Raw genomic sequence first — 26,002 nt, 5'->3', positions numbered from 1 at the left:
ATGTGGTTGCTAAGGTGTCCTAATTGGTTTAGTGCTATACAGTTTCAGAGTGTTCTGCAGTTGCTCAGTATTTTCTCAAAATAATGCTGTGTGGTCATTAGAGTGTTCTGAATGGTTGCTAGGGTGTTGGTAGTGAGTTTGGGTGGTTGTCAGTGCATTGCTATGTGGTTGCTAAGGTGTCCTTACTCCTTTTAGTGCTATACACTGTCAGAGTGTTATGCAGTTGCTCCGTGTTTTTTTTTTTACATGTTGCTGTGTTTAGGTGGTTTCCAGGGCATTTCTATGCAGTTGCTAAGGTGTTCTTATTGGTTTAGGTGCTGTACAGTTTCAGAGTGTTCTGCAGTTGTTTAGTCTTTCTTAACATGTTGTTGTGCAGTTTTTAGGGTGTTCTGAGCGGTTGCTAGGGTGTTGCTATGGTGTTTAGGTGGTTGCCAGGACATTTCTATGTTGTTGCTAAGCTGTTCTAACTATTTTAGTGCTATACAGTTTCAGGGTGTTCTGGGTGGCTGCTAGGGTGTTGCTAGGGTGTTAATTGGTTCCCAGGACATTGCTTTATGGTTGCTAAGGTGTTCTAATACGTTTTTAGCACATTGCCAGATAGTTGTCATGGTGTTCCAAATGGTTTCTAGGCTCCTGTGGATAATTGCCTGGACATTACTTTATAGTTACTAAGGTTTTCTAAATGCATTGCTGTAAAGATGTCAGGATGTTCTGTGTGGCTGCTAGGATGTTTATTTATTTGCCAGGGCATTGCTTGTGGTTTCTAAGTTATTCTAAATAATTTTAGCATGCTGTTATGTGGTTATCAAGGGGTTCTAGGTGGTTGCCAGGGATTTGAGTGTTTGTAGCACATTATTATGAAGTTACCAGGATGTTCTTGGTGATTGCTAACTGACCCAAGTCAGAAGTCTCTATAATATTTTACTGCCATTTTACAGGTCATAATTGTAATTCTAACAGCTTAGAAGAGTAAACATCTCTCCTCAATAAGTCACATGATATTTTAGCAAGATAATTTAGCAAACTCTAAAAATTATATAATATATTATACATATATATATATACGTTCTTATAGTGCTTGCATATCAGAAACTCATGGTAAAACTGTAAGCTTTAATACTTTGCATTGTTTTGCATTTAAGGAAATGGCAAAGCCTGGGGTCACATGCCTCAGGTCTTCCTGCAGACTTCCTGTTAGTACTACAGAGGCCTAACCTAGCAGGGAGGAGCTCACATGGGCCTACGGGAAACATGAATTCACTAGGAGAGAGTTAAATCCTCTTGCTGACAGAGAGAGTCTATTAGTGCTGAGTTCCTCTGACTCCGTGCATGTTCTCCAGCTTATTAGACATGTTTGGGAGCTGCTCTTCCATGTTTAATAAAACCACAGCTTTTCTCTCAGCAGTCTCGGTCCATCCAGCAGTGGAAAATTTCAAAGAAAAATGCGATGAGGACGAATCCAATTTCTAACCGCATGGAAAGCTGAGACACCATTTGGGATTGGCAGCTCTCGCCATTGTAAAATTGGAAGCATCCTATTGTTTTGCTTTGCTTATGCTTATATAAACAGCAGGGAATGGGCAGATCTCTCAGGAAACATGACTGTGCATGATATCCACTGCCTGGAGGTGCAACACGGACAGTCCGTGACTGTTGACCAGCTACAAAGTATTGCACATTTTTCACACCCTGTGCGTTTGATAGCCAGCATTCCATCGCTCTAGCTGAGCTCCAGGAAGACCTGGACCATTTGCGGGAATCACATGTGATGTTTTCATATACCTATACTCAAAACTGCTGCCATATAGCAGCAGGAGAGAGATGCATGCAGATATTTCATCAAAATGCTTTCAGGAATATAATCATCACAGAAAATATGCCTTTTAGAATTACGGCTAAAATTCACCATAATATTTATTGCAAATTTGCTCTGCATGGCTATAGAGGGGGAAATGGTTTATTTCAGATTGTGAAAGACGTGTCATTAAAAATAAAGTCAGGCGGGTTTCCAATTTAAGATGTTACAAGAGAAGCACAGCAGCTGTTTTTATCAAACATGGCCGACGTCATATTAAAACGTCCAATGGCCATTTTTAGTCAAACTTAGCAGCTTTAACATGGATTCCCAGCACCACCCAGGAGTTGTGGTCTGGGTGGCAGTATGCGCACAGGAAATGTAACTCACACATCGAGGTTTCTAGTAGTCTGTGGGCACAGGCCTGCTGTATGTGGATTTTGACTCTCTTTACTTACGTCCCCATCTTCCTCTATGAAAACAAAAAACAAAAACTGTACCTCAGACATGTTTACCCATCCCTTGAGCGGTTTCTCTGACGTCCATTCTGTTTTTATTGTTGAAATATTTTGTGGTACTAATGGTGACTCAGCATAAATTGTGTAAATGGAAAAAAAAAGAATATATATATATATATATATATATATATATATATATATATATATATATATATAGGGGATATATATATATATATATATATATATAGTTCTTGAAAAAAGAATATATATATATATAACAAAAAAAAAAGAATATACACACACACACACACACACACACATATAAGCTACCATTAATAAAAAAATGGGATCAGCAAGAATTTATTAATTCATTTAAATTAATACTTTTATTCAGCAAAGATGTATTACACTGATCAAAAGTAAAAGTAAAGGCATTTATAACATTACAAAAGTAATTTTAATTTTAAATAAATGCTGTTTGAACTTTCTATTCAATAAAGATTTTTTTTTTTTTTTTTTTTTTTTTTTTTTAATTATGGTGTCCACAAAAGTATTAAGCAGCACAGCTGTTTTCAACATAGATAATGATAAGATTAGAATGATTTCTGAAGAATCATATGACACTGAAGACTGGAGTATTGATGCTGGAAATTCAGCATTGCCATCACAGTAATAAATTACATTTTAAAATATATTAAAATACAAAACTGTTATTTAAAATTGTAATAATATATTTTACAATATTGCTATAATTTTTTAATAGTAATATATGTGTTTATAAGACACTGGGCTTATTTTTTTGCATCAGCTGATATTTTCTTTTATCTTGTCTTGATGAAAAACTGCAGAATTTATCAGTTCAGCCTCTGGTATATGCAAAAGCATTGTGTGATAAATCTGGTTTAAAAAGATCTGCATTAATTAGCACTAGATCAAAGTCTCCTGCTTTTTTTACGTTCTTCTGCTCTAGCCACATGTGGTCCACAGACTCGGCCCAGGCATATGGTTCTATTTAGCTTTGTGGAAAGGTTAAATAGGAAACTTGGATAAGAGAAAAGGCACTGAATCTTTTTATATGATGAAATTTTTAAAGTTTCTGGGGCATTTTAAAACATACATGTAAAAACTTATCAGTTTTTTGGTTTGCAAGTTGGTCTTGGCGTAGACGGATCTTGGCCGTTACACTGCGTTTGTCTCTATTGGCTGTTTAAACACGGTGGTTTGTGTAGGGCTAATTCTCTTGAACAAAAAGCCTGCACCAGACTCCTTTAGATACTGGCACCAGACAAATTGCAGTGCAGTTTTTTTGTTTTTTGTTTTTTTGATTATGAGCCTCTCGCTGGGTGTAAACAAAAATACTGAAATGAGTAAGTAGAAGTGTAAATGAAACAAAGTTTGAGGATTAAAAGGGATTGACTGAGACACACCAATACAAAATGACAAAGAAAAAAATCTTTATTGGTTAAATTGCTTTTTTTCACAGATTTTGATTAATGTCCGTTTTTGTTTGATTGCTCGGTTTTTTCCACTGTCATACGCAACATACAACAGCGGACTCCCATGGAATGACATTACATCAGTTTTGTTCTGATTTTAAAACCCAATTTGCACTATTTACCGGATGCAAAATCTTGCCTTAGCCACTCAACATCCCAAACCCAAGGATTCTGTGAGAGCACTGTTTGAGTGTAGTGATTTTACGCCTCGTAGTGTGTTGTAAAATAAATTAGTTACGTGCATAACAGAGAACTTTTCGTCATTTTTGCATCAAATAACACCCTAGCCAAAAATCTCAGTGCAAACACCATCGTAGCTGAAAAATCCATGAGCCTCTGCAAATGAGTACCAATATACTATGATGCACAATTTGAAAAATCAAAAGAAAGAATGTCCATAATGAAATTTTATCTACTATTGTCTGGTAGTTGTGGAGCTACGCTGGCATATATCTCTTAATATAACTGACTAAATATTAGTCCAGCTCTAAAAAGCAGTCTTCTACAAAAAAAAAACCTCACATTTGTGACATGGTTAGCTTGATTTACAGTACTAAAACTCTAAAAATCTCTCAAGCAGCAATGATTACATTGAGTTAGAAAGGTCATTCACTCCAAAGTTAAGACATTAATTCTACTCATTCTAATTCAAAACTAGTTCATTCCGTCTGCCCTCCAAAAAGAAACAAAAAGGAACTTAAAATGGCATTTAAAAAAAAAAAGAGAACAAAGCCTTTCTCTTGCACACTTTTAAAGACAATTTCAGTAAAAATCAAAATGCAGAAAAGAAAATGAAGCTGTGTAACAGTGGGTACAGCAGCTCAGTCCACAAATAGACATTTCTGTTTCATACCACCACCCAAAAAATCAACAAATATCATCAACTAACTAAAACCAACACCACATAAATTCAAAGTTTATCAGGAAAATGACAGTCCACTATGAGTATAAAAAAAAAAAAAAATTTCCTAATCTTTGCTGATGTGAAATTTGGATTATTGTCAATAAATATGCACTTGGATGGTATTAATTATGTAGACATGACCTTGAGTAGTAGTCAATCTTCATCTAGTGGTGGATATCCTGTTAATGGTTATGAATAAATAAATATTAATTCATGACTGCGAACACTCTGTTGGACAATGTGGATTTGAGGTCATGTGATGTAATACCTGGGATCGACTGTAGGGGGGTTAAAACACACAATCTACACCTACTGTAAGAGTGCAACTTGTTTAAAATGGAATCGTTGTGTGGCATTTTAATAAACCCAATACTAACAAGCACAACAAAATCAATTACATCACCCAAGGCATATTCTGGTGGGCAGAATTGAGAGATGCGCCAGGTTTGGCCCAGTTTGTGCCCCTTTGAGTCCCCCCTGGCTGTTCGGTTGTTAGGACATGTTAGCTCTGCTAGTTTCAATATCATTATTATTAATGAATAGTACCTCCAGCAGTGTGAGTAATTTTATGTCTCTGTATCGACTAGAGTCTAGAGTGAGGAACTTGTGCAGATGAAGCCCCACCCCCTCAGTACAGGAAATGCATGTTTCATTGCCTGGGTCAGTCCTCTAGTGTCGTGATGTGGCACCAAGTTGCACAGCTAGACGTCCAGGTCATCAGGCCTCGCTCGACTGCTCATTCGGCTGCTGGCACGGCTGCACGGCCGAGCGTCTATCAACGCCAGCGGCTGCAGCTCGTGGCCCGGTGTCAGTTTCTTGTGCTCGTGAGTGTCGTCAGGGTAGTCGAAGGCCTGAGCGTGCGAATTGGAGATGGTGCTGCCGTTCTGGCCCAGACGGTTCTGTTCCGTGCTGTAGTTGGCCCAGTTCTGCTCGTTGGCCTGCTTGTTGTAATTGCGACAAGAGTTGGTTCGCTCGCCGGTGGCTAGCTTGTAGCCCGGAGGCGACATTGGCGAGAGCGGCGCGGTCGGCGAGGAGCAGCCATTGTAGTAGGCATATTTGGTTGTGGACAGTTCCTTTGGCGTGGGGCTCAGGGTGCCGGTGGGGAACTGGTTTTGGCGGCCTTTCACGCGGTCCTTGATCCGTTTGAAGAGCACGTAGACGAGCTCGATGATGTTGAGCAAAAGTGACACGAGCGAAACCACCAGCATGAAGACAATGAAGATGGTCTTCTCCGTGGGGCGGGAGAGGAAACAGTCCACCCGATGTGGGCAAGGCGAACGCTCGCACGTGTACACGGCGGACAGGCTGAAGCCGTAGATGTACCACTGGAGCAACAGGAAGCCCACCTCAAAGATGGACTTGAAAAGGATGCTGACGATGTAGGTGCGCAGCAGGGCACCCTTCATCTTCACCTTGCCGTGCTCCTCCAGGCCATGCTTGAACTTCTTGAGCTCGATCTTCTTGAGATGGAGCTCGACGTCACCCCCGTCATTCTGCACAGCCTTCAGCTCCTCCTCCCTGCGGTTGAGCTTCTCCTCCTTGCGCATCAGATAGAAAACGTGCGCCAGGTACAGGAGCGTAGGCGTGGACACAAAGATGATCTGAAGCACCCAGAAGCGCACGTGCGAGATGGGGAACGATTTGTCGTAGCAGACATTCTCGCAACCGGGTTGCTGGGTATTGCACTTGAAAGCTGACTGCTCGTCACCCCAGGCCGACTCCACTGCCGTGCCCAGAACTAGGATCCGGAAGATGAAGAGCACGGAGAGCCAGATTTTCCCTCCGGCCGTGGAGTAGGCCTGCACCTTGTCAAGAAGTCTTCCCAACGCACTCCAGTCACCCATCTTGAGGGAGTTCTAGCTGAAAATAGAAAGCTGAGATGTAATAAAATGTATTAAGACACTTTTGGACACTTCAGTGACTCTTATGTGTCTGAAAATCATTGCATTAGATGCAAAATGCCAAAGTGACATGTCTGAACGGATAATACTTCACTTTGAATTTTTTGTCTGTCAGTTTTAATCAAACAGTTCATCACTTTTATTGGATGTCATATTAATATATACACACACACATTTGTTTCTGTGAATTAGGTGGACTTTCCATAGACTTCTTTTACTTTTATACTCACCAAACAATATTTTTTATCCACTAACCCTAAACCTACCACTTATAGAAAACATGTTTGCATTGCTGCACTTTCAGAGAAACATCATTTACTATTTTTAATCATTTTAGATAAACATTATTTACTATTAGTAGGCCGGTCCCCACAATGTCAAAAATTTCAGGTTTTACTATCCTTGTGGGGATATCTACATCCATTTGGTCCCCATAATGTAGCATAAACAAGTACACACACACACCTACATATAGTTATGTAAAGCAAAGCAATTTTGAAGTGTGGCTCAAGTGGCCACATGTAGTGTATTTTTCTGTACATAAAGCACATGATGAAAGTATTAGTTTCAGCACCTGCTGAGGATGTTATTATGAAAATAATCATGAAAGTGACCTCAAGATTATCATAATATAAACTACACCTGGTCTCAGATAGCTCAGATAACAAACATGTGGCTCACACACATAGGGGTTCGGTTTGGGGTTGTAAAGATAACTGCCAGGACATGCTGTCTTTTGCTTTGTGAAGTACAATTTCTCAAGCAAAGGCTACCATGACAAAAAGTGACTGCTGATTAAAACGCCTTAAATGCCATGAAGAAAACTTGACAAAGCAGCTAGGACAATGGAGAATATAAAGATCCTTGTTTATTTAGCAAGATGTCTGTCCTTCCAGTCACATCAGAGATGTTTAAATAATGAACAATAGCATTCACTTGAAATCTGAATAGAATTGGGCTTCAAGTCTTTGATTCAATCCTCTGCACAGCATGGAAAATCAAATATCATAAGGAACTGTTTAAAAAGTTCTAAAGAACTGCCTGATTCATGTGGTGCAGGCATGAAGCAGAGCATCCCTTCAATATCCTGGACAATTTGTGGCTCTCGTGGCACTAATAAAAAGTTTAAATGGGGTATGTGGACTGTAGGCTATATTATGACAGTGTTAAAAGTCCATAAAGACTTTAATTTGTGTCTGTAATAGCTCAATGTTGCATTCTACTGAATTTTTGATCGTTATATAGTACATAGAACAATAACCGTTTGTTGCATTTGTTTAAACATATAAAAATCAAACTTGTCATTACTTTGATTGCACAAAATAATGGAGGAATGTTTGGGAATTACAGGTTAAAGTCCTGCCACAGTCAAGCCGCTAAACATTGTATTGAGGGACTGAACAGCGCCCCCTACTCGGCGCTATTCTCGACGCAGGCAAAACAGGTCGGTTTTTTCACCAGAAAGTCGTATTAGAGTTCTAAAAACAAAGGAGCGCCCCCTACTCGGCGCTATTCTCGACGCAGGCAAAACAGGTCGGTTTTTTCACCATTCTTCAAATTAAAACTTTTTTTTCCAGACACAGTTTTTTTTTTAAATGTCTGTTATTTAATTTTTGTTTAAATTACTGAAATGCCTATTAAATGACATATTTTTCACCGATCGTGAACAAAATGGGAAAATATGATATATTGAACCTTGTGACTGTAATATATTTTCATAAGATTTCGATAATTTCATGAACTCCTAAACTCATTCAAATGTTAAGTTCAAATGTAACAAGACAAGAGGCATTTAAAACGTTACAATTATTTTAAAAGTAACTTTCCATTGTGTTTCTCAGTTCTGAATATCAGTGCCGCTATGAAAAAATAAATAAATAAATAAAAAAGTTTTGAAAAGTTGTAAGACTTTCTGTAAAAACTAACCTGGAGAGAAGTAAAGAGAGGAGAGCCCTGCAGGGACTTACTCCGTCACTCCGAAGATCAGTCACCAAATCCAAGTAAGCGACTATGGAGAAACTGAGGCACACTTGTCAAAACTTTGCCTGCTTATAAGAGACTCGGGAAGAAAGTGGAAAGCAGACGCACAAAGTTTGGCTACGTCACATGACTGGCTACGTCACAAGAAAGAGTTTTTGGGTCCTCCTCACGCACTCTTTCGCTTGGTGAGCTTCTTCAACTCGAACAAATGTTTCTCTTGAAAACTTGTTTTATTAACAATAACTGACAATCTTAATAAAAATAAATTGCATATTAATAAATATAACATAATATAATGCCATTTCTAACGTGATTGTACGTGCGTTATCTGTAAAGCAGTAGCTGTCATGAAGTTTTTATGATTATCCGAATAGAATAGTCCCTAAAATGAACGTTTGTTATCTTGAGGTATAGAATATAAATCTAAAAATTGTATTAATATCCTTATTTACCGCGGTTTTAATTTAACATATTCACTAAATATTAAAAGTCATTTTAGTGTTGAAATATTATAAATATTTAATATATAATATTATATTATAAATAAACTTATAGTGTTAAATGTTATAAAATCATGTGCGTGTGTATTTGCAGATTTTTTTTTTTTATTAATAATTTAATATCTTTGTCCCTGATGTCCCTTCTATATAAGAAAACAACGGATACATATTTATTTAATTATTTAGTTATGTTTATTCTTAGTGCACAAAAAGAAAAAGTTGGTTAAACACATGTCGGGTTGCATTGCTAAAATAACATTAAAAAGGAAAAACTGGCCTTGTAGTGACAGAAGTTAGGGGTTAGTGAGTACAAATCAAGAAGTTAACAGCGCCATCTAGTGTTCTTTTAAAATAAGTTACAATCAACTTTTTTTTTTTTTTTCCTCCATTGGCTGTGTTGATTACATAAAGTTGAATATATTAGTTATGTGCATTTCATGTTACCAAAATGACTTATTGCCCTATGGCTCAGGTTTGGCTTCATCAAGGCTGCCTTTGCTCTGAACCCATCTGTTCTGAAAGGCCATGTTTAACTCATTGTGTCTCATTCCATGAGCAGAATCAAGTTCCATTGGAAAAGGTGAAGGATAACGGGAATCGCCAGCATACATTACATTCCTATATTTCTTATTTCTTCCACTAATCCTCTTACAAAGCAAATAGAAGACTTCTAGAACATTTAAGGCCAGAGACACACATGCCACCACCAACATGAAGATAATGAAGATGGTTTTCTCTGTGGGTCTAGACACGAAACACTCTGTCACCACCGTACATGGCAACTGCTGACAGTGGAACTTACGCTCCATGATAAATCCAAACAGATAATACTGTCCAACGATGAAAGCCACCTCAAAAATGATTTTAATAAACAGCTGGGTCAAGTAACTACCCAGCATGCTTCCTTTGATTTCAACCTTCCCTTTTTCGTTTGTATATTTTGGAGACTTTGACATCGGGTTTATTTTCAGCTCCTCTCTCAGTTTGTTCTCTTTGTGGATGATGTGCACCACGTGGCCCAGATACACCAAAGTTGGAGTGGAAACGAAGATGATCTGCATAACCCAGAAGCGAATATGAGAGATGGGGAACTTCCAGTCATAGCACACGTTATCGCAACCAGGCGTGTTGGTGTTGCACACTAAGTTGGATCGCTCATCACCCCACACATTCTCAGCTCCTGCTCCCAGCACCAGGATCCTGAAGATGAAGAGGACGCTCATCCATATCTTGCCGATGACGGTGGAGTGGGACTGTACTTTGTCCAGTAAAGCTGAGAGGAATCCCCAATCTCCCATGATTGGTTGCTCAGTTGCTCAGGGCTTCCCTGGAGGATAAACAGGAGATTTACACTGAAGTGTCCACAATTGCTTTCTATATGAAACCATGGAGATCAAAAATATTTGGAGGAGGTCTTTTTTCCCAACTTTTTTAATGCCACGTTATGAGCGAACCAGGTTCTTGTTATAGTCAAAAAGACAAAGGAATATGGAAATTGTCACCTTAAGGCCACCATGAACATTACAGAGCAAAACAACAATACAAGCCTGATCAAATCTAGAAAAGCAGTTACAGAGATTTTTTTAATGGACTACTGCACAAGGAACATTTTGCTTGTGCTTTCACTTCCCAAATACATTTCTAGTTTATTGAAAGAGCTTGCACAGCATCTTATCTGCTATACAAGTTTCATACTCACCAAAAAATTTTATGGAGAAAAAATGCTGTCTTGTAATCTCAGAGTATTTGTTGCCACCCTATAAAAATATAAAATCATAATCACGGTTTAGAACAAAATCTCTCCGGATTCTTCTGAAATCAAAGTTTTGTGGTGTTTTGGTTTATTGACTGACTGAATGAACCTGACATCTTTGAAGAAAGTTACTTTTTAGTGATTCGTTTCTAAAATGTTTTCTGTAAGATTTGATAAAGATAAGATGGAGACTCCAGAAAAAAATAAATAAATAAAAACTCATTCCATTTAAGATATTAAAATAGTTTTAACTGTAAAATATTTTAAATATATTTAATTTAATAAAAAATAATTTTGTCTCAATTATTTAAATACATTTGATATATAAGACTCAATAATCTGAAGAAAAGTTACTTTTGAGTGATGTTTCTAAAATGTTTTATGTAAGCTTTAAAGATATAAAAGAATGCATATCTATATTCTTCTAAATTTATATAAAAATATATTTAAAGAATTTAAAGATAAGATTGGGACTGCAGTTAAAAAAAAAATCACAAAATATTCTTACCTGAACAAATAGATCCGAATGGTAATTTCCCGTAATGCTACAACTACTACTAATGATCCTAAAATTTATTTTAACATTATTCATAAGCATGTATTTAAATAAATATATTTCCTTATTCAGCTTCCTGAAATTTAAAGTCAACTCTAAAACAAAACTTTTCTATTGTTAAAATGTGAAATATCTCTCGGTTTCAATGAGGTCACAGACTCTCAGACAAGACTTGACCGTTTCAATCAATCAATCTTTTCTCCGTGAAATGTTATTTACCTAAATGTGAAGGGTCACTGAATGCTCCACCCATCTGTATGATAAGAAAACCAGTTAAAGCCAGACATTTCACTTCTCTATTTTTGTTCTTGTTCGAAGCAGGCAATTAGTCACTTCATGAGCCATGTTGCAGCACACTTTCACACACTTATGAAATTCAGCTAATTCAGCGGCTTTATGTCGCTAAGTGGAAGCAGCGTCTCTATGTGATGGTGCTGTGGTGTAATGGTTACAGATCAGGCCTGGTAAGGTTGCTGGGTTTGAGCCCCATGAGAAACAATCACTGTGGCCTTGAGAAGACACTTAACCAAAGTTTTTTTTTTTTTTTTTTTTTTTTTTTTTTTTCTCGGAGGGACTGTCCTGAAAAAAAGAAGTAAGGTTTCTGCTAAATTAATACAAATGAACAATATGTTCACACTTTTAAATTGACATGCTTGATTGAAAATTATGCAAAAGAAATTATACCTTGATTTTCTTAAGCTCTTCATTGACACTATTGACTCCTTGGGAAGTCGTGGCCTAATGTCTAGAGAGTTTGACTCCTAACCGTAAGGTTGTGGGTTTGAGTCTCAGGCCGGCAATACCACTACTGAGGTGCCCTTGAGCAAGGCACCAAACCCCCAACTGCTCCCCGGGTGCCGCAGCATAAATGGCTGCCCACTGCTCCGTGTGTGTGTGTGTGTGTGTGTGTGTGTGTGTGTGTGTGTGTTTTCACTGCTGTGTGTGTGCAATTTGGATGGGTTAAATGCAGAGCACAAATTCTGAGTATGGGTCACCATACTTGGCTGTATGTCACGTCACTTTATAAATATGTACACTGATTTTTTTCATTGTAAAAAAATTAATTAAAAAAAAAATAAGGTGATTTGACTTTTGAGAAAATCTGTGCCAAAATTGGTAATTGTGGTGAAACTGGAGTTACAACTGAGTAAGAGTCATAATTTGTGAAATATATATTTCACACAAACACACACACACAAGTGAACTGTTGTTCATCGGTTTGATCATTATAGCTTTAAATGACATATTTTATAAGGAAACCTTTAAATCTATTAGTTTTAATTAAATAATAATAACAATAATAATAATAATAATAATAATAAATCAACCTAACATTTAAAAGGCTTTTTTAATAAAAAGCACCAGTCATATTACTTTCCCTAATTTGAAACAAGCCTTTATGAATCCCAACATTTAATACATGAAATATGAAGGAAAACATATATTTATAATTTTCTGCACAAACCACTTGACCCTGACAACCTCTTTCAAGTAACAACTGTTTCAAGTAAATCCTTGTGTAATCTCCCAGTAAAAAGGAGTTTTATTTATCAAGAATTGGACTTCTTGTTTAATTTTGTGTAATTGTAGATGTGCAGATAGTCATCCTCACAATGAACTTTTAGCCTGTCTTGAGTCTCTGACTAATCTTATAAAACACTGACGTGAGATCCAGGGGACAACGAAGGGACATAACATATTTTTACACTCATGATCAAAAAAATCCATCCTAATTTGCCAATTTTGTCTGACAAACAAACCAGACCAGAGAGATTAATGTCAGTGAACTTGAAAAATGGTGTTTATTGACGTCTTTCTACAGTTAGATACCTTCTTATGTTCATTCATGTTTATTTCATGTTACAACTAGTATAGAGGAAGAGATGATCACTTCACGTGCTGCTTGAACTGAGGCGTGATCTATCACAACACATTAAATAGCCACAAAATGCCATTTATTGTTTGAATTTCTTAAAAAAAAATTACAAAATTTGAAAGCAGACACTTTGTTTGATACCAAGGCAACATTACTGTTTTTAATGTCACACTGCAGTCTGCATCAATGCCGAGCGGGTTGAAGTAATCACACACTCTCTGTATGCACTACTGGAAAGTCTGATTCATTCCAATGAATTGGTTCCTCTTTCTCTCTCGCTGGAAAGTAGGCCTAATTGAGTAGAGTCTAATTTATCGGTTCATCCGAAAAGGCCCACGCTCTTATATATGTAGTCTGATTCATTCTCTTGAATTGTTTCATTCTGACTTTTCTAACTATTTGTATTCTATTTGTATTCCCCACATATAAATGTATAATCTCAATTTATGTATAAATTAAGCATTATTCTAATATTTCCTTTACATTTAGCCTATTTAATGTAAATGTAGGATATTTATTTAAGTTTGAAGTTGTCACTAAATCATGAGTAGCTGGACTGACAAGTTACAGGTTCAAAGTAGCTTCTCCAACACATGGTTCTTTCAGAGGCACAGACTTTAGCAGTCAAAAATGGACGACAACAACAAAAGACACCTCTCATTTGAAATTAAAATCCCTGTAACCCATTCACAGTGACCATAGAGAAACATATAACCTCCGTGGAAAATTATGTGATTGTCTTCTTCAGTCTTCTTTTAGTAGTTTGCATCATAAGACTCCACTTGAGCAGGACAAGCAGTCGTTCAGTTATGATATTAAAGATGATCTGGGTGACCTATAAATGGGTGGTGAGGATGAGGAAATTGTTAGCACAAAATTTGTCTTTTCATGTGGTGTTTGTGTGTTTTTTCATTCAGTGGGAACAACCATATCTACACTGTACAACACCACTTTATAGAACTTCAAGAAAAAAATCTTGTCTTCCCATTTTCTCCCATAATTATGGTTTCTGTGGAGAAGGTAGGAAATAGTTGTGGTGTAACTGTACATGATAACTGGATAAAGTTCAGATGTGCATGTTACTTACATGTTTACAGTTGCATTTTACAGATGCTTTTGTATCACAGACACTTATATTAAAATGAATACTACAGAAATGTCATATCTGCGTATTTTTGAAACAGTACAATTGTATGACCCTATAACTGTACAAAGCAAAACCAGCATAACACATTGTAATGATCATGGGCTTGGAGTGCATCTTGAATGCTTTGTATTACATAAGATATTTTTACAAATAAACTTAGCAAAATGCAAACTGTCTCTCCCTGTAACACTGAGTTTATGTGTTTTCAGAAGGCACTTTCTATGGAAAGTGTTTCATCACATATTCTCATGATCATGTGGGAGGTGACTTTTAACAGTTCTTGGTTTCGTATATTGCAACATCTTGAGTCAAAGCTGGACAATGTAAAGGGTGGTGTGATGTAAATCTGTTTGCGTGATTTTGGACAGGGTGTGAGTACGTGCTCAATGACCTGAAGTGAAATGCAGAATTTTTTTTTTTGTGGGTGGACACTAAATTAAAGCTACACTTATAAAAATTACAAAACTCATTGAAGGTCAGATCTTGATAGACTGAAAGCTCTGATATAATCTTTTCATCTGCACACAAATAAAGAACAAGTGTCACTGGACCTGTCCTCATATAAAAGGTAGGTTAACTTTAAATATGGAATTACTTAAACTGTTTTGTTTATTGTGTATTGGAATTATTTTTTTATGACACAACAATTTGCTTTTAACTGATATATGTCAGATATTTTAATTATCCTGATGTTGTGCCATTTTTGTATCATATTGTATATTACTAGTAAAACCCATACATTTCCCATACAAGAGTAAAAGCTCATTTGCTTTTACTCTTAACTCAATTTTACATTTTAACGTATGAAATTATCAAAAAAAAAACAACAACAAAAAAACAACACAACAACAACAACAGTAAATCTTCAGCAGATTAAATCAAGATAATATGTTTTGTGTGTGTGTGTGTGTGTGTGTGTGTGTGTGTGTGTGTGTGTGTGTGTGTGTGTGTGTGTGTGTGACATGTGTGTGTGTGTGTGTGTGTGTGTGTGTGTGTGTGTGTGTGTGTGTGTGTTTGTGTGTATCAATGTAATGTATCTTAAAATATTAATTTCTTTCAAAAAAGAAAGAAAAAAATTACTGTCTCTACTCTTTTGAATGGAGGTATATATATATATATATTGTTACAGAAGATTTATATTTTAAATAAAAGCTGTGCTTTTTAATGTTTTATTCATCAAATCCTGAAAAAAAGTATCACAGGTCCCAAATAAAATAATAATAATAATAATAAGCAGGACAACTGTTTCCAGCATTGATGATAATCAGCATATTAGAATGATTTCTGAAGGATCATGTAACACTGAAAACTAGAGTAATGACTGATGAAAATTTAGCTTTGCATCACAGGATTAAATTACATTTTAATGTATATTTAAAAAAAAAAACATTATTTTAAATCACAATATTAGTGTTTTTTTTTTCTGTATTTCTGATTAAATAAATGTAGTCTTGAAGATCATCAGAGACTTATTTAAAAAGCACTATAAACCTTATTATCCCAAAATTTTAAATGGCAGTGTGTGTGTGTGTGTGTGTGTGTGTGTGTGTGTGTGTGTGTGTGTGTGTGTGTGTGTGTGTGTGTGTGTGTGTGTGTGTGTGTGTGTGTGTGTGTGTGTGTGTGTGTGTGTGCATATATAGTACATATATTTGGGGGAAGTTGTGGCCTAGTGTTTAGAGAGTTTGACTCCTAACCCTAAGGTTGTGGGTTCGAGTCTCAGGCCGGCATTACCACGACTGAGGTGCCCTTGAGCAAGGCACCGAACCCCCAACTGCTCCCCGGGTGCCGCAGCATAAATGGCTGCCCACTGCTCCGGGTGTGTGTTCACGGTGTGTGTGTGTTCACTGCTGTGTGTGTGCACTTTGGATGGTTTAAATGCAGAGCACCAATTCTGTGTATGGGACACCATACTTGGCTGTATGTCATGTCACGTCACTTATATAGTAATTCAAAATTTTAAATATAGAAATATTAAAAATTAGAAAATCAATATTTATATGGCTATATTTATGGTGTATATTTAAATAAATATATATTTAAGTTTTTTTTTTTTTTTTTTTTTCTATTTTCTATTTTACTAATTCTTAATATTCATGTAACTCCTGTTCTCCCATGTTATAGTTTTCTTTAAAAGTCTTTTCATTTCCAGATCAGCATGGGCGACTGGGGATTCCTCTCCAAGCTTTTAGACAAAGTGCAGTCTAACTCAACCAGTATTGGGAAAGTGTGGCTGACGGTTCTTCTGATCTTCAGAATAATGGTTCTTGGAGCTGGACTGGATAAAGTCTGGGGAGATGAACAGTCCAGTATGGTCTGCAACATCAAAACTCCTGGTTGCTTGAACGCGTGCTACGACCATGTCTTCCCCATTTCCCACATGCGATTCTGGGTGCTCCAAATCATCTTTGTGGCCACGCCAAATCTGGTCTACCTTGGCTATGTTCTGCACGTCATCCACAAGGAAAACAAACTGAGGCAGCATTTACAAAACCAGGAAGAGAAACGTGGGGTAAAACTGCCCAAATACACTGATGACAAAGGGAAGATTTATTACAAAGGGAGCCTGCTTTGTTGCTATATGTTGAGTCTCATTGTCACCATTTTGTTTGAAGCAGGGTTCATTGTGGCCCAGTACTATTTAATCGGCCTTTGGATGCCTGCACAGCTAGAATGTAAGGTAGATCCTTGCCCTGCAGTCGGTCTGCATTGTTTTACATCCCGCCCAACTGAAAAGACCGTCTTCATTGTCTTCATGCTTGTTGTGGCGTGTGTGTCTTTAGCTTTAAATCTAGGAGAGATATTCTATCTGATGGGTCGTAGAGGCGAACACAAGAGGAGGACATCTGCAGTGGCTGAGATGCAGAAATCAACCCCCACTGAGATATTTTGTTGAATGTAACTGTATGAAATGACATATATCCCTTAAAGCTTACTGTATCTACTAACTTTGCATTGTCAGCACTTTTTACTTGTTTAATAAACCATCATTTTATTTAAGTTTAAGGAAACAAATGATGCAAATGATTTTCTCTAATCCAATTTTATGTTTACATCTACTATAAAAATTATGCATATGTTTATACCTATAATACCAGGGGTTGTAGCAATTAATATAAACCCACACAAATACAAATTGCCACACATTCTGAGAGATTATTACTTTTCAAAGACCCCCGGATGTCTTCAGTCCCACTGTAACTGCAGGGTGGTACCTTTTCAGAAGGTAGGCTACACCTTTTTTTTTTTACCATATTATGCTATAAAATTCTATATTCTACCATATTTATCCATAAAGAGTGTGTTAAATGTTCATATTAGTATCTACACTCTTAAAAAATAAAGGTGCTTAAAAGGTTCTTAACATCGAGGCCATAGAAAGAACCATTCCGTCAAAGGCTTTTTAAAGAACCATCTCTTTCTTACCTTTTTATAATCTGAAGAACCTTCTTTCGCAAACAAAAAACCTTTTGTGAAACACAAAGGTTCTTCAGATGGTAAAGGTTCTTTATGGAACCATTTAGACAAAAAGGTTCTTCTATGGCATTGTGTAGCACCTTTACTTTTAAGAGTGTAAATGGTACGTTTTAGTACCTAAATGGTTCAGTATACCTTTTATAAGGTAGGCCTACCACCCAGTGACAGATTTTGTACTTTTTTTAATGAGAGGGCAGCAATTCAGCCATTATTGTAAACATATTTACTGTGAACATGTCGTGTGCAAATATAAATAAAACATCAACCAAACGTGTTGTTTATAAGGTGCAAGAGAATTTACATTTCCAAATAGTGCAAGTTGGGTAAATTGTCCTATAATAAACAGGAAAAGTCTTTCCATCTTTCCATCACAGGAGGGCGTATGAGGATTACAAATATTTTAAAACTCATGAAACTCAGACACCAGTGCATTTTCAAGGTTGTGGCTAGAAGGGACACAGCTCTGACTGGAAATCTTTCTACCTATAAGATTGTGTTTTATTAACATCTACACCTACCCCAACCCTAAACCTAAACGTAATTATTGTTGTACAGTTTGACAAAAATTACACTGTATTAATGTGTGCATGCCCAGTAGAGCCATATCCCGCATAAAACATAACACTACAGACAGATTAATAAAACATTTATAGCCGTGAAAAACTGTTGTGCCTAAAAAAACAAAGAAAAAAAAGACTTTATAACAATATATATTTTTTTTCAATTAAAAATATTTTTAGATAAATGTAATAATAAATAAATACTTAAAAGTGTAGCTACTCGATATAATGTGTTTTCATAGTTACAGTGCATTTTATTGATTCAAGTATCCCCATCAAGGAATAGTCCTTCAAAAAAAAAAAAAAAAAAAAAATATGTATATATATATATATATATATATATAATGAATAATACAACAATAACTAAAATAAATAAATAAATAAATAAAATAAAAAAACTGGTCATCAACATTAATATGGGTGCTGCCATATTTGCATATTTGTGAGTTAAAACCTTAAAATCGTGGCCTAATGGTTAGAGAGTTTGATTCCTAATCCTAGGGTTGTGGGTTTGAGTCTCGGGCCGGCAATACCACGACTGAGGTTTCCTTGAGCAAGGCACCGATCCCCCAACTGCTCCCCGGGCGCCGCAGCATAAATGGCTGCCCACTGCTCCGGGTGTGTGTTCACGGTGTGTGTATGTTCACTGCTGTGTGTGTGCACTTTGGATGGGTTAAATAAGAGCACAAATTCTGAGTATGGGTCACCATACTTGGCTGTATGTCATGTCAGAAATATGCGCATATTCAAATAGAACAAATTAGATTTCAACAGCACATGAGATGTGTGAAGTACGTGTATGATACCTTAATATCGTCGTTTCTGGAGGTGTGGATCAATGTATGAGTAAATGAGACAATTGATATGTTTGGATGCTCCTTTAATTTTTTGCTGAAATTAAGGAAACTAACAATTCCTGACCTACATGCCTATCCGCACATCATTAGCTGAGCAATACTTTAATATACCCTAACAAGAAAAAGCAAAGTAACGTTATTTACAAAGGTTTTAATACATTAGTTTTAACAAATGAAAACAGTTCATGATTAAAGCACAATGTGTAATTGCTAAAATTAGCATGATCTATGCTTTATGAAACAAATAATGTCATATACTAACACTGCTCTCATAAAGTTACATGTGGTTTGCTTTAACCAAACAGAGAGAGGAAAATATGAAAATGTGTAATGTTACAAAATGAACTAATTCTACTGTAAAACAAACAGAGCATCACAAATGTATATAAGAAGAGATAAATGATAAGTCATATGACAAGACATTACTTTAATAAAGGTTAAAGTTAAATAAAGTCCATATAAAATTACCTGAATTGCCCCGCAGATGTTCATCAACATTCATTCTGGTGCAAGCATTGTTCAAAATACATATAATCATTTCACATCAAAAAAAAAAAATGATCCCAATGAATTTGAATACCCAGACCCTACATTCATTTAGCTATGGACAAGCTTACAACATCAAACATGATATTTTCAGCCTTAAGGTAAACTTTAAAGTTCATGTAATGTACATCTTAGATCCGTTTAAACCTTGCGAGAACGTGCTCTTCTTTGTGCCACGATGTCTCTTTGACCTGCGGCATATCAGGTAGAACATCTCGATCACGTTCAGAAGCAGAGAGATACACGACACTACCAGCATGAAGATGATAAAGATGGTTTTCTCTGTGGGACGAGACATGTAACACTCAACCGTGTGAGGGCAAGGAGATTGGGAGCATTCTATCTTGGGGATCATTATGAAACCGTAAATATAATACTGGCCTGCGATAAACGCAGCCTCAAGCAAGATCTTAGCAAACAAGCTGGTTAGGTAACTACCTAACAACTGGCCCTTGATTATAACTTTGCCATGATCGTCAGTGTATTTGGGATGTTTGAGGCCTTGCTTTTCCTCATGGCTTTCAATCTTCTGTCTCAGTTTCTTTTCTTTGTGGAGGATATGCAGAACGTGGCCGAAGTATAGAAGCGTTGGCGTCGACACAAAGATAATCTGAAGTACCCAGAAGCGAATGTGGGAGATTGGAAAGGTGTGATCGTAACACACGTTCGTACAACCAGGTTGCTTAGTGTTGCAGATCATTTTTGATTGTTCGTCGCTCCACACCTTTTCAGCCCCGGCTCCGAGAACCATGATCCTGAAGACAAAGAGGACAGTGAGCCACACCTTCCCAATGACCGTGGAGTGAGACTGCACTTTGTCCAGCAGCTTGGAGAGAAAGCCCCACTCTCCCATGCTTGTGCCTTTAGTATCTTCTCTGCCTGGAAAACTAGGGGAGAAAGACAGCATTTTGAGTGGCTGGGTTTTGATCTTTTTGAAAAAAAAATAAAAAAAAATCAATTTGACCTAAAACTGGATTTATTATTTATTCACCATCAAACCCCATATGCAGTGCAAAAAAAATAATTTCTTATTCAGTATGTTCGTCTTGTTTTTCAGTACAACTGTCTAAACTTTCTTAAATTTAAACAAGAAAAGCAAAATGGCTTAAGATATTAAGTCTTATATTCAAGAAATTAAAATTAAGTCAGTTTATGCTTAAAAGAAGAAGAAAAAAAGATTGTCAATAGGTTAAGCGAAAATAAAGATTTTCTTAACCCATTTATATATATTTTTTTCTTGTTTCAAGCGTAAACATTTTTTTATTATTATTTTATTTTTCATTTTTAGACAAGTAAAGTAAATATATCTTAATTTAACAATTTTTAGATATTTGTAATGAAAAACAAGACAAAAATACTAAGAAAAAATGTCAAATTTTAGCAATGTATTAGTTTTCAGTAGATTGTTTTAATTTTTATTATTAGTTTTTATAAATTTTCGAGTAGAATTTTTATGCATTACACAACTCCAAAAAGGAGGGGGGAAAAACACCAAAAATGCTTGACACCACCATTTCAAACTTAAAAAATGTACTACACATAATGTGTTTTTATAGTCACATTGCATTTTGTTATTTTTTATGTATGTGGTTCAAGTATTCCTATCAGGATACCCATCAAGGAATAGGCTAGTTCAACAAAATTGAAATGTTTTCTTAACAGTGCATGGTTTTCTATTTTCTATAGGTGAAATTTTAGTGATTATTCAATGACCAATGCTTGCTGATTGCAATCAGTTACGTCACTAACTCAATAAAGTCATAAATATTTTTGAATCTGCAAACGGCCCACAGAGTTTCGGTATAAGGGCAAGATTATCAGAGAATAATTAGATAATTATGTAAACCCAAAAAAAAAAAAAAATCCCCCGAGTACATTTGTGGGCTGTGACAGCTATCTAATGTTCAGATGATAAGAGCGTTCAAGGTACGGTGTTACAATCTTAAATCACATTAAGCAAATAAAATATGAATTTGAATTGAACATCAAAACATTTACTTAGAAAGAAATTTGCACTTCAGTTGACAAAACCAAAACACAGCATTGATTGTTGTATATATTTATCCTCAAGGGGTCTTTGACAATAAACAGTTCTAGGCATTAAAGTAATTAAATTTGTGTTTTAATGACAAAAAAGAAAAGAATATAGAACTAATTAGCAAGCAGATGTTTCAACATCAGCTCTCAAGATACACAATGTTTTAACAATGTGAATGACTGACTTTTTCAATAGCATTCAGTTTGAAAGAGTAAATGGTTTACATTCAGCAATCACCAAAATCCGTCTGTATATCAGTACAGTTTAACATGATTAGACTATAATCAGTTTTGGTACCTATTTAAAATACACAAGATCACATATAAAAGAAACACAGAAGAATTTTAAATATGTAAATTGCATATTTTTACCTGTGACAACTTGCGCTTCAGTGCGGAGCTGATTGACTGTGTTGCTCAATGATTAAATGGGTTGTGTCAGGTGTAAAGATTGAACTTCAGTGCACTGGATTTCACAATGTCTTTTTTTTTTTTTTTTTTTTTTTTTTGGCTGCCACCTTCCTCCTAACGTCTGATTAAAGTTCCATGGCCATATTTAGGATAACAGGATGAAATTGAGCCCAAAGTTAATTATTAATCTTGTTAGAGAATCTAAGAGAAATACATACATGTGAGACAAGATCCTTGTACCTTTGTATTATCATGTACTCATGCGTATAAATAGATAAATATACAAGTGCAATTCATTCACAAGAGCTTGATTTGTCATCATTGTGATCCATGACATTACTGAAATTTCTGAACACAATGAAAACTGTGAAGTAAAAACTGCTCTGTATTGAATGTTTCATCATGAGAAAAGAGAACAAATATTCTCTTGGCATTCACAAGAGGAGCTTATATAACATAAAGAATCCTTGAGTTTTAGTGCTTTAGGGTATTAATCTTCTAACCTGTAGTTATTCTATGCTGAAGAACAGTGATAAAAATCAGCAGCGTGGTCATATTTGAGATATGCGAGAAAAACATATATCAACATAAAGATAATGCAACTTGCAGTGCAATACAAAGAGAAGAACTAAAAAAAAAAAAATGCCTTTTATGTGCATTTATATATGATTTTATACATGATTCTTAAATAAATGCACCAGCACTGCATTCATTGCTTGAATTTGTACAGAAATCTTAAAACATTATGTCTTTAAGGCAAAGAGCAATTACTAAGACAGTTATTAGATGTTAGCAATCTTTAATTATTCCAATTATTAGTCTAATTATGAAATTGTTATTTCCTAAATATTGTTATTTTCCACCACAAGGCAAAGATTTTTAAACAGGAGAAGATATTTTGCAGAAAAAAAGGAAACTTCTGTTGATTTAAAAATTTTATTTCAAAGAAGGACATTGTCATTATGCTCTCTAAACATCACTGACACCAGTTTACATTCAGAATACACATTTACACAAATTAGTTTCTTTGTAACGAAAAAATATGGCCAAATAAAATGACAACATCACACAAACAGACAGTGCTCAAGTCACTTACTGACTCTTAATACATATATTTACACACAATATATATATATACAATCATATAACAGTAAGTATTTATATCAAAACTATCCAATTAAAAGTCAAACATGCATTGTGCACAAAATTATCATAAAATAATTAAATAACACACTCCGTTTGAGGTGTATCAAACCAATACTTTCTTTTTCAAGTGTGTAAATAATGGATCATAAGCTAAGGGGTATGGAAATCAAATTGAAGATATGTTTCTCTAAAAACTTGGCAGATTGGAGAAATTTCAGAGATAAAGTCTAAATCGAATGGTCTTCCATCAATTGTTTTTCTTCTTTCGCCCCATCCAGGCTTCCTCCAAGACTCTGCCCGCTCTCGTACTGTTGGTTCATTTTGTTTTGCTTCAGCGCAACTTCAGAAGACATCCAGGATGATGGCAAACTTGCGGGGTTTTTAGCTGAAGTGATATTATGTGTCCGTGTCTTGCTGCTCCGGCATCCGACCCTGGTGCACAGCAGGTAAAACACCTCTATGACATTCAGTAGCAGAGACACACAGGCTACCACTAGCATAAAGATGATGAAGATGGTCTTCTCTGTTGGACGAGACATGAAACATTCTACAGTGTAAGGGCAAGGGGATTGGGAACATGAAAACTTGGCAATCATTACAAAGCCGTATAAATAATACTGTCCGACAATGAACGCAATCTCCAAAATGATTTTAAAAAACAACTGGGTTAGATAGCTGCCGAGCAGGTTTCCTTTAATTTTGATGTGACCACTTTCATCTGTGTATTTGGGGGCCTTCAACTTGTGGCCCTCGCCGAGTCTTTGTATCTTCTCCCTGAGTTTTTTCTCTTGGTGAATGACTTGCACTGCATGGCCCAGGTACAGCAAAGTAGGAGTGGATACAAATATGATCTGCAAGACCCAGAAGCGGATATGAGAGATGGGGAACTGCCAGTCGTAGCACACGTTCTCGCAACCGGGTTGCATCGTGTTGCAAACCAAATTAGATTGCTCATCACCCCAAACGCTCTCCGCCGCTGCTCCCAGCACCAAGATCCTGAAGATGAAAAGGACGCTCATCCATATCTTGCCGATGACGGTGGAGTGAGACTGTACTTTGTCTAATAATGCCGAGAGAAATCCCCAGTCTCCCATGTTTGCTGATGCTCAGACTTTCCTGTAAAAAAAAGACATAAGAAAGAAAAGGAAGATGAAATACAAAGTCCACTTTAGGCGTAACTTAATAAATAAGCCTTTAAATGATGGTCTACATTAATGGTATGCTCTTAATAGATTAATATACTTAATAAGTAATAATGCCTTCAAACAAGTTCAGTTACTGTGCCCATAAAGAAAAATTTTTATACAGGTAAAAGAGGTTTTATTAATAAATTGAATAAATTAATAATAATAATAAAAAAACTTCAAATAAAGTATATATTTTATGAAACTATATAAGTTGCATTAATGATTGTAATATGGTGCAGGCAACTAAATGTACAACAAATTTAATTTACAGAGGTTTTTACTGGATCACAGGGAAATAACTTATTAATAACTATTTCTGAATCTTATTCATTGACTAAACATCTGTGGCTACTGGTAAATCTAAAATACTTAAAAACTGATTTACATTAAATACATGCTCAAATCATCCTCTAAAACTTTACTCTGTCTTTAAAACATTTACTGTATTAAAAAATGCAATGTTTTTAAGGTAAAGAACAATTACTAAGATAACTAATTAGATATTAGTAATTAAGCGCTTAGCCTGATTAGTTGGATTCGAATGATCTGTATTTAATTCATTCTTAAATATTGTCTTTTCACTCCACAAGGCAAACAGCTTTTTTTATATGCTACCTTTAACAATCTATACTTGAACAAAAATGTACAAACAATGTAATATTGATTTCACACTTACCTTTAGTGAGTTGTACCTCTTCCTATTAGAATCTAAGCCGCATACCAAGTGATAGCTGACAATAGTTGAACCTTGATTTTTGGGCTTTGCTAAGATTGCGTAATAGCTGAAAGTGGCCTGCTGTCACGTTGTCCAACGGTAAAAGAACAAGATCTTGAATGCAAGTACGCAGGAGTGCCACATTAATGATTGAAAGGCTTTTGAATGATAAAATGTAATACTTAAGTCTCTAACCCACACAACTAATATTATACTGTATTCTAATTAAAAAAGTATCTATTCGTTATGTATATATTACTTTAATAAGTACTTTTATTCAGCAAGGATGCATTGAATTGATCAAAAGTTACATTAAAGACATTATATAATGTTACAAAACAGTTATATTTCAAATAAATGCTGAACGTTTGAACTTCCTATTTATCAAAGAATCCTGAAAGAAATCATGATTTCCACAAAAATATTAAGCAGCACAACTATTTTTAATATTGATAGTAATCAGAAATGTTTTTTGAGCACCAAAGCAGCATAATAAAATGATTTCTGAAGGATCATGTGACACTGAAGACTGGAGTAATGCCTACTAAATATTCAGGAATAAATCTTTATTTTTTAAGCCTTAAAAAAAACTTTTTTTCCCCCTAAATACAGAAACTGAGCAGAAAAAAAAATAAACAATGACACAGTTTGAAGCTTTACTTTTATTGAACCTTTCTACACAGTACAATTTCAGATTTAAATG

General features: G+C 35.7%; 5 protein-coding genes across 7 annotated transcripts; 1 reads left to right on the top strand and 4 right to left on the bottom strand.

The window, feature by feature from the left end:
• Positions 1-5,298: 5,298 nt before the first annotated feature.
• Positions 5,299-8,633, bottom strand: LOC109113609 (gap junction alpha-1 protein). Of its 3 annotated transcripts, none has more exons than XM_019126424.2 (2): positions 8,481-8,633; positions 5,299-6,513 (listed from the first exon to the last, which is right to left on the bottom strand). In XM_019126424.2, exon 2 carries the CDS (start codon positions 6,495-6,497, stop codon positions 5,355-5,357), a length of 1,143 nt encoding a protein of 380 aa, XP_018981969.2. In that variant the 5' UTR covers positions 6,498-6,513; positions 8,481-8,633; the 3' UTR covers positions 5,299-5,354. The 3 variants fall into 3 exon arrangements, with proteins under 3 accessions (XP_018981969.2, XP_018981970.2, XP_018981971.2); XM_019126425.2 differs by having other exon boundaries at positions 5,299-6,509; positions 8,481-8,630; XM_019126426.2 differs by having other exon boundaries at positions 8,522-8,627.
• Positions 8,634-9,203: 570 nt separating this feature from the next.
• On the bottom strand, positions 9,204-11,543 carry LOC109113610 (gap junction Cx32.2 protein-like). Its single transcript, XM_019126427.2, has 3 exons — positions 11,296-11,543; positions 10,734-10,791; positions 9,204-10,361 (listed from the first exon to the last, which is right to left on the bottom strand). Exon 3 carries the CDS (start codon positions 10,330-10,332, stop codon positions 9,496-9,498), a length of 837 nt encoding a protein of 278 aa, XP_018981972.1. The 5' UTR covers positions 10,333-10,361; positions 10,734-10,791; positions 11,296-11,543; the 3' UTR covers positions 9,204-9,495.
• A 3,185-nt stretch (positions 11,544-14,728) lies between these two features.
• LOC109113614 (gap junction Cx32.2 protein-like) lies at positions 14,729-18,110 on the top strand. Its single transcript, XM_042747091.1, has 2 exons — positions 14,729-14,934; positions 16,516-18,110. The coding sequence occupies exon 2, from the start codon at positions 16,522-16,524 to the stop codon at positions 17,257-17,259; it is 738 nt and encodes a 245-aa protein (XP_042603025.1). The 5' UTR covers positions 14,729-14,934; positions 16,516-16,521; the 3' UTR covers positions 17,260-18,110.
• Positions 18,111-19,263: 1,153 nt separating this feature from the next.
• On the bottom strand, positions 19,264-22,349 carry LOC109113613 (gap junction Cx32.2 protein-like). Its single transcript, XM_019126432.2, has 2 exons — positions 22,213-22,349; positions 19,264-20,690 (listed from the first exon to the last, which is right to left on the bottom strand). Exon 2 carries the CDS (start codon positions 20,654-20,656, stop codon positions 19,919-19,921), a length of 738 nt encoding a protein of 245 aa, XP_018981977.1. The 5' UTR covers positions 20,657-20,690; positions 22,213-22,349; the 3' UTR covers positions 19,264-19,918.
• An 819-nt stretch (positions 22,350-23,168) lies between these two features.
• On the bottom strand, positions 23,169-25,405 carry LOC109113615 (gap junction Cx32.2 protein-like). Its single transcript, XM_042747000.1, has 2 exons — positions 25,261-25,405; positions 23,169-24,513 (listed from the first exon to the last, which is right to left on the bottom strand). The coding sequence occupies exon 2, from the start codon at positions 24,489-24,491 to the stop codon at positions 23,625-23,627; it is 867 nt and encodes a 288-aa protein (XP_042602934.1). The 5' UTR covers positions 24,492-24,513; positions 25,261-25,405; the 3' UTR covers positions 23,169-23,624.
• Positions 25,406-26,002: the final 597 nt, after the last annotated feature.

This window comes from Cyprinus carpio, chromosome B20, assembly GCF_018340385.1.
Source record: "Cyprinus carpio isolate SPL01 chromosome B20, ASM1834038v1, whole genome shotgun sequence".
Taxonomy (NCBI): Eukaryota; Metazoa; Chordata; class Actinopteri; order Cypriniformes; family Cyprinidae; genus Cyprinus; species Cyprinus carpio.
This window is presented reverse-complemented; position numbering and strand designations above follow the sequence as displayed.